This window comes from Poecilia formosa, unplaced genomic scaffold (assembly GCF_000485575.1).
Source record: "Poecilia formosa unplaced genomic scaffold, Poecilia_formosa-5.1.2 Scaffold289, whole genome shotgun sequence".
Classification (NCBI taxonomy): domain Eukaryota; kingdom Metazoa; phylum Chordata; class Actinopteri; order Cyprinodontiformes; family Poeciliidae; genus Poecilia; species Poecilia formosa.
In genome coordinates, this window is record NW_006800228.1 from 476,526 (window position 1) to 496,237 (window position 19,712).

Sequence of the window (19,712 nt, forward strand, 5' to 3'; positions counted from 1 at the left end):
AAAAAGGTATAAACTTTCATCAAAAACACTCCTAAAATTTTAGATTAATATCAAAAATTGACGAGGAAAAATGTGGAGTTTCTGAAGCCGGAAATTTTCTAGAAAAAAACTTAAATTTTGAGATTATTCATATTTTCTAGAAGGACAAAAAGGAATTTGAGTTTCACAAGTAGAAAAATAGCCATAAAAAAGAAACTTTACAAATTTCAGATTAATCTAAAAATTTCTAGAAAAAAATACTGGAAAGTTTCAAATTTTGGAGATCAAAAATGTCTGATTTTTTCTGGGAACTTTATTTTAGCAGAAATGTTCTTTTATACATCCACCTTGATCACCAGTTTATCGTTTCAGAATTACCTTAACACAGAACTACAGTCTGAAAATTTTATTTGTAATATTTTAAAGAGTTTATCAAATTATTAGTTATACATAAAAAATAAGAAAAACTAAATTTTACTCCCTCTTCAATATATAATAAAAAGAATGCAAGTCATCAGCTTTTGTTTGTCATTTATTGCTCATATAAACGCTCTCTAAACAATTTTTTTGGTAAAAATAAAATAAATCTATCAATAATAATCATAAATAAAATTATCACAATGACGTTCACATGAAATTATATTGCACGATTCCAAGTCTTAACAAGAATCACAGAACACAAGTGTTGTTGCTCAGGCTTTGTGTAGGAATGTTCAGAGGTCAGAGTGCCGAGACTTTTCCTGGGGAACAGAAGATCCGGACTCCGTCATCGGTCCGGTCTGCGTTTTTCTTTTCTTTTTTTTTTCCTTTTACTTTTTTTTTTCAGATCACTTCTTGCCATGTCCAAACATTAAGATTTCCACTTCAACTTATGAGATTTACACCAGAACATTTTGTTTTTAGTATCGATTTGGAATGTCTGTGTCTCCAGAAAACAACTAAAGAAACATAAAAATAAACAAACAAACAAAAAAAAACATGTTACATAATCTCACAAATTAAAACTTGTTCTTTAGTGAACGTGGCTCTCTATTACAGATACAACTAGTGTCCTCGTTGAACAAAATGAAGTGCCAGCCCCTCGTTTCAGGCCGCTGTGAGCTCGGTTTGCCGTCATTTCACAGCCTTCACCCCACAAGCTCAGACCTTTACCCCACAACACCTCACTTCCTGTCTTTCGCTTGGCACTCAGTTATTGGTCAGCTACAGAAAGGGCGAGGAACAGACGCTGCCGGTGGAGACCCTCCAAGTCCCCCGTCCGCTTGGTGATCCAGGGATGTTCTGTGTTTGTGCTCAGCTGTTCTCGGCTGCTGCTCTCAGCTCAGGACACAGCTCCTTCAGCAGCATTTCCATCAACACCTGACACAGAAACGCACACCAAGTCGTTACACATAGCCCTTTAGCTCTGGATAATAAAAATACCTGAATCTGGTTTGACGCTTCGCCTGTCCATCTTACGTAGATGAGATGTTTGTTGGCATTGGCTTCCTGCAGGGCGTTGAAGATCTTGATGATTCCGAAGCGAGCGTTCTGCTGGCCGACAAGGTTTGCTAGTGCATCTGATCGAAACAAAAACACATGCATATCTGTCCATATGTGTAATGAGTAGGCGACAAATTACTGAACACAAAGTCTTGCAAAAGTTTTTATACTCCTAGAATTAGGCCCAGAAAACGTGCTAAGCCTGGTGTTTGGGCGTTAGGGCAGTCATTCATCCAGCGGTCCGTCGTGTTTTTAAGTTAAAAAATGTTTAAAGTTGACAGGAAATTTGAAACTTGATATTTATGAGTTATCAAAAGCTTGGAAGATTAATACCTGGCCACCAACTATAAAGTCTTTAAACATTTTAAAAAGATTTTAAAAAATAAGTAATGATTAGCCTGGTGGGGGCACCAGTAAAGCCTGGTGGCCCGCCAGGCTTGTAATGCACTGGGGGAAACCCTGGAGTGCACTAGTTAAAAAAACAAAAAAAACAAAGAAAAATACAGATGTTCCAATAATTAAATCTTCAAAAATCTAAAGTTTGATGAATCAATAAAACTGATTTATCGCCCAGCTCTACCTCGGACTTCGCCAGACTTTCTCATGTTCCAAACACAATGATGTTGTGATAAACTAAGAGAAAGAAGTGTTTGATTGTGAGGCGTAACAAATCAGTTTAATAATAATAATGAAATTCATCTTTAATCTTGCAGTTGTGAATAAATTAGTGATGGTTTTCCATACTAGACATCAACAGATTCGTGTGAAGTCAGCAGCTGAAATGTGAGCAGTCAAAGCGGTACACAGGAAGTTTCCAGACGCTGCTACCTGGAATGTTGTCCAGGAGTTTCTGCTGAGCCCGCTCCTTGGTTTCGCTGCGTTCTGAGTCGGTCCGGACCTTGGCGTGAGGCGCCAGCTTCCCATTAGGCCAGAAGGTGTCCCTGAACACACTGATGTAGCACACCAGCATCTGCTCACAGAAGATCCAGTTTACAGTGTCCCGGATCTGTCTGAGGGAAGGAATGTGTCGCGTTAGCGCTCATCACACACATACGAAAACCCGGATAGAATCCCACAAAAAAAAGCCGGTATTTACTTGTTGATAGTTCGTCCAAATGTAACCTGGACTAGTGCAATTAGAGTCTTCCTCACCCACTTAAACACTGAGCAGGAAAACGAGACAGAAAAGCAGTTAGATGAATCCACTCAGACGTAATTTCAGGTCATGATTCTGTTAGCGTTAGCAGCTCACTTCCTCTGAGTTCGAAGATTTCCCCGATCAGCATGAAGCAGGGCTCAGCTAGGGCATTTCTGCGCCCGTCCGCCTCATCGCCGTAGTCCGACAAGTCGCTGTCATCGTCCCCGTCCTCCTGCAGACAACCAATCACAGCCGTGACACACAGGGTGAAGCTAAGCATCTCAAGTTCTCATCCGACCTGATGGGAAGAGTGGGAAGCCGGCGTCTACCTCAGTGTGGGAGAAGAAATCTCCAGGTAACCTCTCCAGAAAGGAGGCCAAAGAGAAGGAGGACTTCTTCTGAACAGACATCACCTAAACACAGAGCAGCACAGGAAGCCACGGTTTGAAAAACAACAAAAACGTGTGTTTTTGATTTCAATTTGGACAAAGAGACCATGTTACTTTGAGGTACTCTGGAGACGGGCTGAGGAAGGCGTAGAGTGCCTCCGACTGGCACAGTCGTTCATCCGTCAACAACCGCTGCAACAGAAAACGCCAGAGTTATCATCAGCAGAGGTTCAGTGGTTTAGATTCAACATTATGAGACCATTTTCAACTAAAGTAATAATCATCACAAACTTTAATTTCTAACATCATTTAACATTTTAAATATCCAAAACAAATAAACAAAACAGCAAAAATTCAAATGGATTATGAATTCTCTGTAACCAAACCTGCATTTTAGTATATTTATAGTTCATCTAAAGACAGGGAAGACGGGTAAAAGGGAAAGTCCAACTTTTGTAAAAACTAAAATAAAAAGAAAAGAAAAGGTGCAAACAACAGCTTACTGGGTGTCAAATGGTTGCTGGACTTATCAAAATGGTGGCTTTTCAGCGATACTAAAGGGGAGCATCACTTTGATGATTGTTATCACGCGATTAATTGTTTTATTGTTTGTTGTGACCTGAAAACTATCACTAAATGGTGTTTAAGAATTCTTTTAGTTTTAGCGAATTGAAACAAGAAACAACAAAACAATTGATTTCATATTATTACATTAATGTTAAAATACTTTTCAACACTAAGAACTATCACTGATGTTCTACTTAGAATTAAGGAAACGAGATCATGTTATAAATTTTCTGTTATTTATGTGCAAATAAGGCTAACACATTGGATTAATCGGATTAATCATGACAAACTGATTATTGAAATAATAATTAACAAATTCAATAAACAAGAAATCGTTAACTGGAGTACATAGACTCAATTTACTGAAAGAACAACATAGATGCAAATTTAGCTTCACATTGTTCAAATTCTGTAAGAAAGAAAATCACCCATTAAGCATATTTTGCCATCCAGTTATTAATCAGTTGATCAATAAAAACAGATGGATCAGAAGTACACTGCCTGGCTGATCAGCTTTTCACATGGTGGTGTTGGAAATATTATTTTAGTTGCAGATGAATCCTTTGCTACAAATAATCAAGTGCTTACTAAAGGAATGCTGCTGATGCATTTTAGACAAAAAAAATGTTTGTTTTATTATTTAAAAAAGGAAATTATTTGAAAATTAAATGATTTTAATTTTTAATGCATTTCAGTGGTTAAATGGAAAATGCAGAATGGGACACTTGTTTTCATCCAATTAATCATCAGATTAGAGATTAAAAAAATAAAAAAAACCCCATCAGATTAGTCGTCAGATGAATCGCTTATTAACATAACCGTTAGGAACTGTCCTAATGTTGATGCCCACTTTAAACACACGCGCACACGCACACACATACACACACACACACACACACAGAGCTTTACCTGGAGGAAGGCATTGAGCTGAGTCTTACTCTTCTCCAGGAACTTCTGGTCGATGGATTTGAAGGGAAGTTTACTGAGTGACGGCAACTGGAGTTTCTTCAGACATGGAAAACACTGAGGAGGCGAAATGAAAAATGATTATTGTGTTTATAACAACCGGATAATATGAGCCTTTAAAATATGACTGTAATTAGTATAGACTATTAAGAATATTGATAATGGCTTAATGCATTTTCATGTCTGCAAACTTCTGATAAATTTGTTTTAACAGAACTCCTCAGTGAGAGTCAGACAAGACCTCATCACAAATGCAACGCAAAATAATGTGGTAGTGAAAGAATATGAGCCTGATATTTATCTGGTTTTCACAAAACAGTACTGATTTCCAAATCAATTACAATGCAACGGAAATTATAGGAGAAAAAAGAAAAAGAACAGGAACAGAAGAAGAGTGTAGCAGCTGCACCTCAGTGAGTTTGCGGTGCAACATCTGGAACTCAGTGAGTTTCCTCTGGACGCTCCAGCAGCTGTTGGCCGTCTCCTCTCCTTCCGTCAGGCTAACACACACGCTGTAGCAAGCTACGGTCTCGCCGCCTTCTTCTGCCGCCTGGAACCGTAAAAAAAAAAAAGTCGTGGTTCAGAGGGACTCCATGACATGTTGGCCGCGTTCTGTTTGAGTGGTGAGGAAAGTGGGCGCGGTTACCTCAGCAGTGGTGATGCTGGCCCTCCAGTGGCCCAGGTTCTCACACCACCAGTCGGTCCTGGTGATGTGCTGCTGCAGCTCACTGTGCTCCTTCTCCATGGTGCCGATCTCTTCTTTTAGTTTGCTCACGATCTGCAGTGCAGAAACACACAGAGACAACCTTCAAGAGTAGGGAAAAAATAAAAGTAAATATCTGTTGTCAGAATACTTGATTGAAATTAAAATCTCAGATTTTTTTTTCCACTTCTGATCCGGTTTTAATCGAATTCTTTTTCTCGCTCTTTTTTAAAAAGAGAAATTGCAAATGACAGAAAGTATTTTCTAAAAGTGGCTTTTATTTCCGTCATCCCTTCTGTGAGCTGTACGATGGCAGCGACGAGGGCCAGGCAAAAGAACTTCTGTTTAATTTGGAGAATATAGTTCTAATATTAGCAGAGAAAAAAAAAACAATTATACCAGAAGAACACCTTTTAAAGAGGAAAAGTCATTTTAACGACAAAAAATATATATATTACAACTTTATTATCATATAATTTTGACTCTTGTCACTTGATCTTATTCTCATAATTAAAAATGGAAAAGGAAAAAAAAAAAACTTATATTTTGCCGTAGATTTGATCTGAATTCAAACTCCAAATAAAGAGATGCTTTAAAACAAGATGGCAGCCTTAAGCGTGCTGACATCACTCTAAATTATGGAAACACAAGAAGAGTATGGGTAGAAAAAAGAAAAAGAAAAATCCCGATTTTCAAAAAATTAATTCTTCAAAAACCAAAGATTTGATTCATGGGTCAACTCTATTAATCGTCCAGCTGCAGGTAGATGGAAACCTGAAGAGCTGAGACAGTTTGCTTCTCATCTGCTACCTTCTTGTCTGGTTTCGGGGCGTTCTGGATTGAGCCCAGCGCCTGCCGCTTGTACTCCAGTTTGTCATACAGCTGCCGTAGTTTAGTAGCAGCGTAGCTAGCTTGCTCATTGATTCCTTTAGTTCCCTCGTCGCATACTTCCTCCCCTGCATCCAGACCCTGGCACTGCACACAGAGGGACACGGAAACAACATGAGGACAGCTCACACACACAAAGAAGCCAATCTCGTACAGTAAAATCCATGTGATGCAGACGCATCTTTGTTTCTGTGTGTGTGCGTGAGTGTATCTGACCCCGTTGCCTTTCTCCTCTGGGCTGCACTGTGATTGGCTGTTGGACTCGTCTCGTCTGATCAGCCGCTCGTAGAGATCAGACACCAGAAAGGACGGGTAGTAGCGCTCCCTCATGGTCTCGGCCACCTGGAGAACATTTCAATATGTTTTATTCTTGCTGCAAGAACTGCTCAAAAAGCTCCAACCGGAGCAGACATTTTGGGGAAAAAAAAAAAAAAAAAGCTAAAGAAGTTCTTCTACCCCACACCAGACCGAAGGATTATTAAGCTAAACTAAAATGCGCTAATGTAGCGTCCATTTAGCGTACACCTCATCATTTATAGCAAAAAAACAAACAAAAAAAAAAACACAAAATACTTCAAACAGCTACAGCTTCAACAGTATTTCAACAGCTACTTATTGATGTTGGCTCATCAATAAGTTGGCTCAGACCAACATCAATAAGTAAACCTGATATGGTTGATTATTTTTCCAATTAGTCAATTAATAATGGAACAGAAAAAAGTGCTTTTTTTGAACCAGGTGAAGCTAAAACTGAGTCACTTGAGAAGTTCTGGGTCAAACATTTTTCACTTTTTTTTTTCCATCTTAAATGTAAAAAATCTTTTGTACAGTTTTGGCTCAGTTACATCTGTGAGTGTATCATTTACTCAGCAAATGGCCTCTTTTGAGTCTTTATTCTCAACCTGGTGATTGATCTCTTACAAAATTAGTTGACGGTTATTTCAATAATCGATTCTTCATGATTAATCGTCTACGTCTTAAATCCCATCATACCTGCTCCTGCAGTCTGACAAACACCTCGGTCCCTCTGTTCCCCACCAGACTCTCCTGGATCTCCTTCAGGAGAAATTTCTCCACTTGAATCTCTTTGCTCTCCACAAAGAACTTCTGGTAGATTTCTCCCACGATTTGGGGCACTTCACTCTGCCAAAACAAACAGAAACCAGTTCACAAAGGCTTGGCGTCGCCTTCACACGTTGCACATCAACATCTCTGAATTTTCATGTAAACAGAAAATTCAGAGATACTCCTAAAAGCAAATATTTACATAAATGTTAACAGAAGAAGCACCTGGTATTAGTACAGTCATGTTTTTTATCTGCCAACTATAAAATCTTTAGCTTATTTAACTGTACAAAATCTATCTGGATTTCTTTACAGAATCATATTTCTCAACCTTAGCTAAGATGGAAGTTATTTCATTAGGTGTAAATTTCCCTGCACTCTTTTTTTACTTTTAGTTTGGAGCAGCTGGGTTGAACTCTGATGAATGTGCGCCCTGAATACCTTATTGGCAGTTTTCAGCATTTCCACCAGTTCCCAGAAGCTTATCAGAGTTCTCTTATCAATCCTCTCCATGTACGCTCGAAAGTGTTCTCTGTAGCCCGGGTTACACAAAATATCATCAAAGTGGAGGATCTGAAAGGAGAGACAGCACACAATGAGACCAAAAGCGCTTTAACGTCCAACGACTTGAACAGAACGGCTTCGGTTTTCAGAACTAAAACGCTCCCTCCGGCGCTCCCGTGCCTCTGACCTTCTGGCTCTGCGGTTCATCGCCGTCATCGGCTCCTCCTTCCTCGCTGTTCTCGTAGTTGGGTCCACCGAACATGCGGATGCGTTTCTCGCACTGTTTCTTGGCGACGGTCAGCTGGTTGATGTAGCGCTTCATGTCCCTGGCCCTCAGCAGGTCCGCCTTCATGGCTGCCGACTCTTTGCCTTTGCGCTCTGAATGAGGGAGACGAAGAGGAAGATCAGGAAGTTACTGAGAGCGGTGATGAGATTAAACCACAGAACTAAAATAATCCCAATACATGGAAAAGCTGGGACTGTAAAAAAAATATATATATATATATATATATATTTAGTCAGCATGAAGATGATATTATTTATTGTCCATATCTTTACATTATATTTGATTAAAAAGGTATTTGAAACTAAGCAGAGTAGTTCTGCTGACTAGCAGAAAATAGTGTGAACAACTGGTTTATTACTGAGGCATCAGAGTTTCAAAAGAACGAATGTGGGATCCCACCAGGTTGTGTGTTTGGTCCCAATATATCTCTATATATTTTTAAATGTATAAACTTTTTTTATTATTATTTATTTCCAGTTGACAAACTTCTGTCTTGGCTTTATAATTATTATAAACGGCATCATCTATAATATGAATAAAAACTGTTTCATAGATACAGTTAGAAAGGCAAATGAAAGTTTTAAGACGGATTCTCTATTCCTCATTGGAAACTTCATAATGAATTAATAAAGAGGAAAAATATGCAAAAGTACTGCAATATTAAATAACACAGAGTCTTTAAGAAACAACAGGATATCATATTTTTTTACCATTTTCTATCATGTGTGACTAGTTCAGTCGTAATAAGCAACAATAATTTCCATCCATTTGTATAATTTATTGACAAAAGTAATCAGACTGGTGCATCGGTATCAACCAGCCCCTTTCTTTGAACGACAATTTTATTACAGAGATTTCATAATTCATTTTACTTTAAGGTTTTTGTTGTTTTGCTGATTTATTTTGAATATTTAAAATGTCTTCCAGTTCCACTTTAACATTAAAATGTAATCTTTATTGATCTTTCAGAATGTGCTCTTGCCATATTATATTGTTTGAAAATGGTCTCAAAACAACATTATGGTTTATCGCAATAACTTCTGGGACAATTTATCGTCCAGCAAAATTTGTTTCACCACAGGCCTGTATATGACCAATATCTGCCATACAAACAGAAAGCAAAAAGAATCTTAAACAAACTGACTCAGAACAACATATCAATGTTTATTGACATGTTATGTCATTGAATATGCGTAAACTAAAAGATTAAAAATGACTTCAGTAACATAAAACAGGTAGGAAAACATTGTTACATACTGTCCTGTAGTCGTTGTTTTCCCTAACAACAGTGAACATACATGTATTTATATTTATTTGTATTATCTGCAGGGATTGGGACTCCCAAACATCCCTGAATAAGCAGAAACTATTAGATTGTTTGTCTGGAATTGGGGCGTCTAAGGAAAACTGGAAAATAACAAAACCCTCATGTGCAGCATCTACTAAGAGAAAACTAAACTCTGTAAAGTCCCCTAAAAGAAATCAAGCTCAGTTTAATAGGAACAATGATGCATCGGTCTAACAAGCCAAACTGCTTGCTAAATTTTGGGAACATGATGAATACGCCCCGTTCTACACACTGTTCCCTCGGCTTCAAAGAACAGAGGCGAAGCAGCAGACTGTGCAGAGGCAAACCAATTACTGCCGTCACATTCTGTCGATTCCCTTTTACCTTTTTGCTTCTTGAGCTGAGGCAAGCTGCTGATGGTGGTGGCGTGGATAATTTCTACCACTATCTGATACCTGGGATGGAGATGGAGAGATCAGAAAACGGGAAAAGACAAAATAAAACATCATTACGAGGATTCTTTACCTGACAAAACGCCATGAGAGTCAGTGTGTCACCATTATTTCCTCCACTAATGACCCACATGTAACAGTATCATGTCTAACCCCCCTTTGTAAATCTGCCACACTGCTTTAGAGACGAGCTCTGTTCCCATGGAAACCCCCACAGCAGCAGCAGGAGCACAAAAAATATTAGTGATTAAGCCGTCTGTTATTGAGTTTATACAGACAGAGTGGTGCATTCAAAGAGCGTTGGTGCAGGTACAGAACATTCTGCGTTTAATGAGGCCGTGTGTGTGTGTGTGTGTGTGTGTGTGTGTGTGTGTGTGTGTGTGTGGGTGTGTGTGTGAGAGAGAGCAGCTGCTGGCATGCCTGAGTTGTTTGAGGAAATTGACATCAGTGGAAGTTGATATCAGCTTGATGAAGTCTTCGTAAGAGGCAGCGTAGGTGTAGGCCTTCTTCTGCTGCTCGGCCTGCTGCTCCCTCTGCTCCAGCTGAGACAGCAGCATCCTGTTGATGGAGTCCGGGTCGCTCAGCACCTCCACCAGAGGCTTTAACACTGCAGCAGCAAGCAACACAACACACAATCACAATTCAGCGCCGGGAAGAGAAGGAAAAAGAAAAAGAACAAAACCCGTCTGCTGGGGTTAATCACAGGTTGTAAAAGAGGGGAAAGACGTGGTGATATGTGACTATATTAGTTCTAAAAGCAGATCGGGTGCTGTAGGATTTTTTGTTTTTAGCTGCTGCTGGCTAAAACTGCAGGGTTTTATGGGTCATTTTCTCTCATTTCTTTAGCAGAAGGCTGACAAATCAGTTTTTGTGATTAGTTGAATTTTTTGGTTTTTGAAGATTTCATTTGTGGAAACTATGGATTTTTTTCCCACCAACCTCTTTGCTTCCTACATCACACATTCAACAACAGTACGTCCAGCGTGGACATCCTGTTAGAAAAGCTTTTCTTCTTTCATTTAGTTGGACTTGGAATTAAGGTCAACAAAATGTAAAGGTCAGGCTAAGTTTTCTTTGTTTTTGTTTGTTTTTAATGAGTATAAAATTATGAAGTTACGATGCTACAATAATAGTAATAAGATAATAAAAATCACATGGCAGAGTTGAAATAATACCAGAATAAAGTTAGCAGAATAGTCATTTTATCCAAACTCCAACATGCCAAATTAAAAATTATCCAAGCTTTTTTCCCTAATTAAAACAAATTTTTTTTCTCTCATAATTTTAAAATATTCTCCTGGTAAAATTGGACTGTATTCTCATAGTTAGTCAAAAATTCTCGTAGCTTGGGCCCAAAACTCTGTCGATCAACCACCAGAAGCAAAGATTGAAGTAAAAGCCACTTTTTGAAAATATTTTCTGTCATTTGTAAATTTCTTTTTTCTCAGAAAACAAAGCAAAGGGATTTTTTAAAATATTTTTTTAAATCGGAAATTGGATCTGGTATGACAAAAAAGAAAAAAAAACAGATTTTATTTTGAAGCCACATTGCCCAGCTCTAATGGAAAGTGAGTCGGTTTCATTTCCTCGTTTTTCTGATTCAGATAAAAAGATCAGATTAAAAAAAATAAAACAAAGTTTGTAGAGACGTAGAAAGACGTCAGCACCTTTGGTCGTTATAACTTCTGTGAGGCAGCAGCGGAGCGTGTGAGACTTGGCGTCCTTCTGAGGCAGCAGACACAGCAGCAGGATTCTCGCAACGCAACGCAGGAAGGCCATCTCCGAGTCGGGACAGACCAGGCAGGGATGGAGAGGAAATGGACGAGCAGCTTCCTCTGATCTTTGTACACACACACACACACAAAGTAAATATAGAAAACAGATTAGGGTGAGGGATAGTGTTACATGCACCGTCGTATTCATTTGGATACGACGGCATAAACTTTATCATATAAACTTTAATGGTTTCTAAAGCTAAATTTAGCAGTTTGAGCTCCATCATCTGTTGAGGTTTGACGCTCGTGGCGAGTGCATGTTTACTTCTGAAACACAGACGCATTTTTCAGTCCGAGCTTCATGTCAGATCAGCTCAAACAGGGTGAGGTTGCTATGACGCATCCAACGCAGAGCTGTTCTTATTACATTTTTCCTAAACTTGACATATCAAGACACGCCGCCGCCGCCGCTCTCGTATTCGCCAACCCATCAACGACAGACGTCACTGTTGCGAGGTGGAATCATGAGCTTCGCCAGACGTGCCAGGATAATAAAAGCAGATAAAGCGTGAAGCACCGCTCCGTCTGTCCCCTCGGTCGTCTTTTGTGCATATCGCTGGGGGGGATGTGAGTTTTTAATGTCATTTACGCTGCATCAGATTGATGGGATTTCACTCCGTCAGGATGCGTGAAATTACAGGGGGAAGGTGGGGACAGCAACTCAAAAGACAGCACTTTTGAGTTGCTGTCTTTGACAAAGCAACTGATGGTATGACACCAACAAGGAGTCATAACGTCAGAATGAAAAAGGCCGATAGCCAGCACTAAAATTAATTAGTGTTCTTGCCGTTTCAATTTGTAGGGGTGAACCAATTACAGTTTTCTGGCCAATCACTGACACCGATTTCAAAGGATGCTGATTTCCACCCCCCCACCCCCACCACCATCTGAAAAGTTGCGAAATACAGCAACCTTTGCGAAGGTACAAAAAATTGCTTTCGCATATAAGTAACTCCCTAAAATTAAGAAAATCTGGGGCGATTTACTTATCGTACAATTTTTGATAAATGTCTTATAAGAATTTTGATTTATCTTTGCCACAATAAATTCCAATTCAAGATTAAAACCTGATAAAATAGTCTGTTTTACTAATTTCTTGACTGTTTTTTCAATTAAAGTGTCAATAAATATCAATACTATTTATAATGTGTGTGCAGTTTAGTGGCAGTCACAGCCAGATAGTTTCCTAATAAAGTAGTAATAAACGGTTCTTATTGGAACTTTTATTGTTATCGCAATGATACCGCAAAATATCGTGATAAAATTTTAAGTTCACTACATGTAGTTATCCACTACAACTACATGCAAATAACAAACCAGACGCGTTTCCGTCAAGGTTTGTTTTTATGCACGTTTTGAAATATTGCATGTGAAATACCAACATTCTGAAAAAATAAAAATACGAATACCGTAAATACCGTAAATACCAAATAAATTCTGACGTAACCAACTGTCCACATTCACTGGTGGGTCTGTCAACAAAACTTTTGAAAAGAATAAAATTTAAAAATTCTACATCTTGTTGTTCTTTTTGTTTTTTGTTTACAGCCATGTGGAGTGCTTAGCATGGTCAATTCGCTCCAGACGCACGCGTAACTTGCATTCTCATTTTTGCGACATTTTCAAAGCTCGCTCGAAACTTGTCCAACGACTGGACAGAAACGTGGCCGAGTGCGTACCTTCCAGACGCAGCCCTGAGGTCGGTGAAGTGGGAGTGAAGGATGCGGACGCTGTCGTAGCACACCACGTTGACGACGTCTATGTCTGCGAGTCTGGATCGCAACTGGCCAATCATCTGCCACCAGTCCTCCAGCAGCATGGAGTACAGCTGGCCCTCATCGTGACTCAGGGAGACATACCAGGACAGGATATAGTCTCTGTAGGCCAAGTCGAACACTGGAGAGGAGAAGGAGATAGAGAGAGGATTCCGATGCAGGTTGGCTTTGTTTAGGAGAGATAAGAAGACGAACGGTTCAGTTAAATGGAGTTTAATTTTCCAGCCCTGGTGCCTGATTTCTTTTTTTTTTTGGTAACTAAACCACGAATTAGACAGCTGCAGAGTTAGTCCAACAGGTTTCATTTCCTCAAAGGCCAGGTGCATCAGAGGCAGCGAGGTGTAAAAAAAAAAAAAAAAAAGGGACAGGTTAGTTTATCACAGCGATGACTCATAGAAGCAGAGACTGATGTGACTAACTGCAGGAGGAAACCAGATGAGCAGGACACAACCGTGTTCGGCTCATTTGGAACATACGCTCACGTGATGCCAATCTGAAAATACACAGGATGTCTCATTATCGCCGTCTATTAGAAGCGCCAATTAGAATTAATGAGGAATATCAAAAGCAGACTTTGGTGATTCTGAGGGCTCTTATGTTCCCATTTCACCACCTTGCTCTTTTTCAGTCTTAGCTAATGGTGAAGTCGTTTTGGAAAACATGGAGAGAGTCACTGGTCTGATCAATATAGCCAAAGTGGACTTTGTTATCTGAGCACCCAAGATATGCAGAGAAAACAAATACAAAGATCGAGTCCCAGGACAGGACGAATGTAGAGGAGAAATAATGAAAAGGAAAAAAAAACACATTCGTGACAAGGCTTTCTTCACAGTTTAGAGGAAGTTCGGGGTTGTGCTGTCGACAGTGTGATGTCACCTCTGCTTCTAGTGTAAATATTATAATTAGATTAAAACATAATACTAATAACTTTAACCCATGAAAGCCTGGATGGATATCCAATTGTACAAAAAAAATGGTTACTTGTGTTTTTGTTGTCAATTATCTTTTAAATAACTTAGAGATGATAAATTTCAACATTGTTCCTACAATTACATTAAATGTAGGTATGATGCTAATTAGATACACCAGGAACTGTAAGACTGAAACAGACTCTTTAAGCTTACAATCTTAGTATATTGATTATTTTACTGGTGCTGTTACTGCTTAGATAAGGCTTTGACATTGAGTCAGTAATATGTTTTTGAACAACTGTACAGTACTCAAATACAGCTCAATTACAGCTGGGCAATTTGGCTTAAAAATAAAATATGTGTTCCCCCCCATACTAAATTCAATTTCCAATCTTAGTTGTTTTTTTAGCCTTACAAATGACAGAAAATATCTTTTTTTTTAAAAAAGGGTCTTGTTAAAATTTTTCTTTCTGTGAGTTAACCTGAATTTAAAGTTTACATTAATAGAAGCTGTAAAATGCACTGACCATATCATATTGTAGTTCTGGGGTGAATTAGCATCACCCTGGAAACCCAAGAAGTGAATAGGTGAGAAAGAAAATTACCCAAATTTTCCAAAAGTTCCATTTTCAAAACAGAAAATTTAATTAATTGTTTTAAAAAATCAATTATTGCAAGATTACATTGGTGCAATCCTAGCTAGTTTGTTGATACATAAAATCAGTGCTACAAATTGAATTTCAACATACACTTCTGAACACACTTCATCGTACGGTGGTTCAAAAATCATTTTTACTACTTTGAACATTATTTGTGTCCACGATTTCCTGATTCAACCAGAAGGCATGTTGTACCCTTGGACTGGACAGAAACTCAGACCGAGTCATCAGATCACTGAGAGCAGAAGTCGACTGAATCCAAAGTCATCAACCTACTCCACCTGCCAGTCACAGTGGAGCATGTACAAATCCCCTTCTTCTACTGTGTAGGCGTTTGTTAACTCAGTACAAATCCTGGAGCCATCTGCTGCTTGGCAGGCGCACACACAAACGCACACACACACGCACACAGCTCCTCTCATTGTGTAGATGTGTGGTTGTGCAAATGCTTGTGCGTCTCCTTCACCAGGCCTTTTACTGGTGCAACAGTGGGTCACTGAAAAGCAATGATGAGTGGTAGCAGCACAGCACCATCACTAAGCTTTCTTATTGGGTTTAAAAAAAATAAATAAATAAAAATTTTTACTAACAGAATGTTTTTGTGATGAAAGATGCTGGAAACGACACACAAGCCTCCATGGAAATGACACAGCCTTCTTACAATCAGTACATTTTCACCCTGAAGTTCCATAAACTCACAATTCTCTAGAGCAAAGAAACAAACGAGTAATGGACCGAGTCTTTGACTGTACAAAATAAAGAAAGTTCCCCAGAAATAAAAATCTATGCAGGAAACTTTAATTAACATGTTAGAAAAGCATTTGTTCCACTGTGGTCTAAAGAGCAAATTGAAATGTTTTAAATCTCTGACCAGCTAATCCTTTTGCATTTCCTCCTAATTTGCTCTACGTGGCACAAAAAGATTCTAATCTCTGTATCAAGTCTCTCTCAGAGAAATGTGTCGGGAAATGAGCTGGTAACCAGATTCAGACATTTTTAAGCTCGACTGGTGATGGCTTTTCACTCGCTGATTGGAAACATAATAAACCTCAGTTACTAAATTTCAGGATTAGTAAGATGTTTCAGATTTCACTCAGAGGAATCTGAGACATTTAAGAATTTACTGAAAGGCAAGCTGCATTTTCTAGAGACATGTTTGTGGTTCAATCAGGCTGCCAACAGCGAGCAAGAATTGTACTTTGAAGAGATAAGAAGGCTGAATAGAGTACAAAAAAATATATATTTGAGCGTAAATCCTCTGTGAAGACTCATAATAGATCTGAAAATAGTGGTGAAATGTTATTGATGTTCTTAATTTCAATAATTATAGGTGTATCCTGACACAGGATTTCAAAACCTCATATTTAAGACTTTTTAAGACCACTATGAATGAAATTTAAGACTTGTGTCATAACAGAAATGAACAAACTTTGTCAAGACAACTGGCAAAAAATTTGCACTTACTCATGACAGTCACAAAGAACAATCATGGGTAGTTCTTTGCAACTTCCCCTGCTAGCTAGCAAAGGTGTATTAGCACTAGTTAGCGGTAGCATCAGTGGTCTCGTGTCACAAAGCGCAACGAAGATGTCCTTTTTTTTGCCTGACAGAAAAGTCCCCAGGAGAGGACAAAAGTAAAATAAAATAAATAATAGTAATAAAGACAAAATGTAAGACTTGGGAAAAACATATTTACTTTTTTAATGGATTTAAGACATTTTAAGGCCTTTACATTAGAAACCAACCCATATATACATGAATTTAAGATTTGTTAAGGATGTGTGGACACATTGTGCCTGGATTATTAAAAATACACAGTTTGATATTCTACATTTACAGCGCGTAAAGAGAAATCCGAAACATCTGAATTCAGTATTGACAAAGCAAAGCTTCACAAAAACTGGAAAAATCACTCCTCAACTCAAGGCAGGACGTTTTCACCCAAAAAACAGTAAAACTTGTACGGCTCGCTCACGTTTTTTATACGTCAAAGCATCTCTGATGAATTACCTTCTTTCAGGGCTTTGTCCACGTTGTGTGACACCACCACTCTTCTGCTCAGGACGGACTCCTGAGCAGGCACCGAAAACCGACCCTGAGGGACAACCAGAGCACCAGGTCACTTCATTTTCAACCTCGCATTCGGGAAAGCAGGAGTGATTAGCAGTTAGCATTTTAATACAACTAAAAGAGGAGAACTGTATCCCTGATAAGCAATCTGTCAGAGCTGACGCAACATGTCAACAAGACAGATGTCTGCGCCAATCTCCCTCCATCGTCAACGTCAATAAGTCATCGGCACACAGCAGAAAATAACACGGCTGAAAGACAGGCCAGCAGCCAGCTGCAAACGCAGCATTGTTTTTCTGAAGGGATGGGCAGTCATTTACTTTGTGCACAGTGGAAATTAAGCAAGATGGCATGAATGCATTAATTATAGATCAAGATTTTTTTTAATGCAAGAACAAAGAGAAAACATGAGAAGATAGAAATACAGAGTGAGATTAGAATAAAACTAAGAGCATGCAAATAACATAATAAAGGGGGTTGGTGTAGATGGAGATTATCAGATTTAAATTATTACAAATTAGAATGGAAAAAATTTAGGAACAACAAAATGTAGTCATCGTTTAGTAACAGGGTTACTTTGTCTTTAATTTTGTAGTAAACAAGTCAACATCTATCCACTGATACTTTGCTCTGAAACAGACCAAATCTGATTTTAATTCATTTATTCAACTTTTGAAAATGTGCAGCAGGTGTTTCAAAGAGACAGAAACTTAACCCTGTTCTTATTGCTGAAGATGGACTGAATCTAATATATTGTCTGAAAATTGTTGCTGAGCTCAAAATAGTTTGAATAATGTATGCCTTTCTTTTAAAGTTGTGCAAAAATCTCTTTGCCACAATTTTTTTTTATTATTCACTTGTTTAATTTAAATGACTGTACGTTTAGTTTATTGTTGAACTACATACACACAGATAGACAGATAGATCAATATATAGTTTTAAATTTTAGCATTTGCAGAAGAAAATGTTTTAGTCTTTACAATTTTGACCCATGTCATTGGTAAAAATTATCTATATATGTTTAATTCTTAAGCTACAAACTAAACATGTTTATTTTGTTTGTTTCTTATCTGGGTAGGAGGGAACCAGTCATGTAAGCACCGCTACTGGCTAAGTGTTTTATTTTTTTCTCCATTCTTAGATGTACTAAAATGTGTTCTCTATGAAGATATTTATATACATACATGTTATTCGAAAGAGTAATCTTCCTACCATCAGCCTGTTGAAGAACTCCAGACGAGCAGCTGACTCCCTCCTGTTTCGGTCAAAGCAGCTGACTTTCAGAGGGCTCTTCCTGACCAGCAGCACGAAGCTCCCGGCCAGGAAGCACAGTAAGGCGAATGAGACGTAGATGAAGAGCTTCAGCAGGACAGAGGTGAGAGTCAGGCCTCCCCAGGCCAGCTGAAACGCAACAGCCGCCACCACGCCCAGGCAGAAAGCCGGGACGACCCGGAAAGAGGAGCCGCCGGTGGAGTCGGGACTGGCAGACATGGGCTCCTCTTCTCCTCCAGAGCTGCTGCTACTGCGGCGGCTGCTGCTCCCTCCAGCCAGCGGCGTAGTGGTAGTTGAGGGGGTGGGCATGCTGCGACCTCACCATCCATATATCTGTCACTGCTTGTTAGGCTGCAACTCCGCAAGTGCCAGCGGCAGGTGTAGGGTGTGCACTCCGGTATTCCATCGACTACAGCACTGTCTCCAAGAAGAGGCATCCCCGCTCTGACATCTCCTCCTCGAGCCGCGCCGCTATGTCTTCCCCGCTGCTAGCATCGGGCCACCCGGTGGCAACAGGCACTGAGCTCCGCCTGCGACAACACTCCAGACAGGAAACGCACCGCGCTTGTCTAAGGTTTTGGTAGCAGTCTCCCGGAGAACAGACAGAAAGACCCAGGGTGATGAGATGATGGATGGAGTGATAAAAGCCGTCACCTTGGAGACAAAGAGGCGGAAGGGAAGCTGAGCGACTGCTAACTAAACTGAACTAGAAAGAAATTTACCTGAAAAATAACAATGGAGGGCAATATTGTTGCTCTTAAATATACAAAAAAAAAGGTGTGCAATTGACTAGCAAACACAATGACGGAAGATAGCCTACTAGCTTGCTCGCGTAGTAATCAGTTCAACATCAGCTAAGGTTAGCTTACTCACCTCGCGCTGAAGAGTTTCCGACAAGAACCTTACAATCCTGTTTTCCGAACAGCTATCCCAAGTCGTTTCAATGGGCTGAGCAAGCTTATAAGCATTACCACTATTTCGTCAAGGGCCGCCAGACAAAAACAAGTAACTGTTATTCTCCTTAAACCTCCAGCTGACTGACAATCTCTCTCAACGTGAAGCGGTGTCAGCCAATGAGCGTTGGCGTTAAACGCTGACGTCTCGCCCGTTTTTAACCTCCGTACGGTTTGAAAGGGCGGGGAGTTCAAGCCTGAACACAGCAACCTATTCACTGGCAGAAGCGCGGCCCAGTAAAACGGCTTCCCGTATCATTTAATCAAGCGTACCAAAAGATAAAGGCTCGTGCCTTGCTTGTGTGACGACAGATTCTTGTCTCAGACAGCCGTTCACAACAAAGGCGCCATTCAGCGTCAACAGCAGTTAATATTTTCACACTGAGCGATGGTACATCATATTTCAGCTATATCTAGATTAGATCTTAACATGGATATTACTTTCTTAGAATATTTAAAGTGTTTTATTGAGCAAAAAGAACTGCACTTCCTTTTTATGAACAGGCTGGAAGACATGCATGTGTAAAAAAATAAATAAATAAAGGTCACTGATTTAGGAGTATTAGGTCTGCATTTCCAGATATTCACAA

The 19,712-nt window shown here is 39.4% G+C and overlaps 1 protein-coding gene across 1 annotated transcript; it reads right to left on the reverse strand.

Moving 5' to 3' along the window:
- Positions 1-495: 495 nt before the first annotated feature.
- LOC103151694 (sorting nexin-25) lies at positions 496-19,247 on the reverse strand. The gene is made up of 22 exons (XM_007571872.2): positions 19,043-19,247; positions 18,110-18,823; positions 16,838-16,922; positions 13,162-13,378; positions 11,375-11,547; positions 10,128-10,314; positions 9,640-9,710; positions 7,869-8,059; positions 7,619-7,750; positions 7,106-7,255; positions 6,329-6,454; positions 6,035-6,199; positions 5,168-5,299; positions 4,931-5,071; positions 4,465-4,578; positions 3,103-3,180; positions 2,929-3,012; positions 2,714-2,831; positions 2,558-2,624; positions 2,290-2,471; positions 1,438-1,538; positions 496-1,338 (listed from the first exon to the last, which is right to left on the reverse strand). The coding sequence occupies exons 2-22, from the start codon at positions 18,476-18,478 to the stop codon at positions 1,273-1,275; spliced, it is 2,949 nt and encodes a 982-aa protein (XP_007571934.1). The 5' UTR covers positions 18,479-18,823; positions 19,043-19,247; the 3' UTR covers positions 496-1,272.
- Positions 19,248-19,712: the final 465 nt, after the last annotated feature.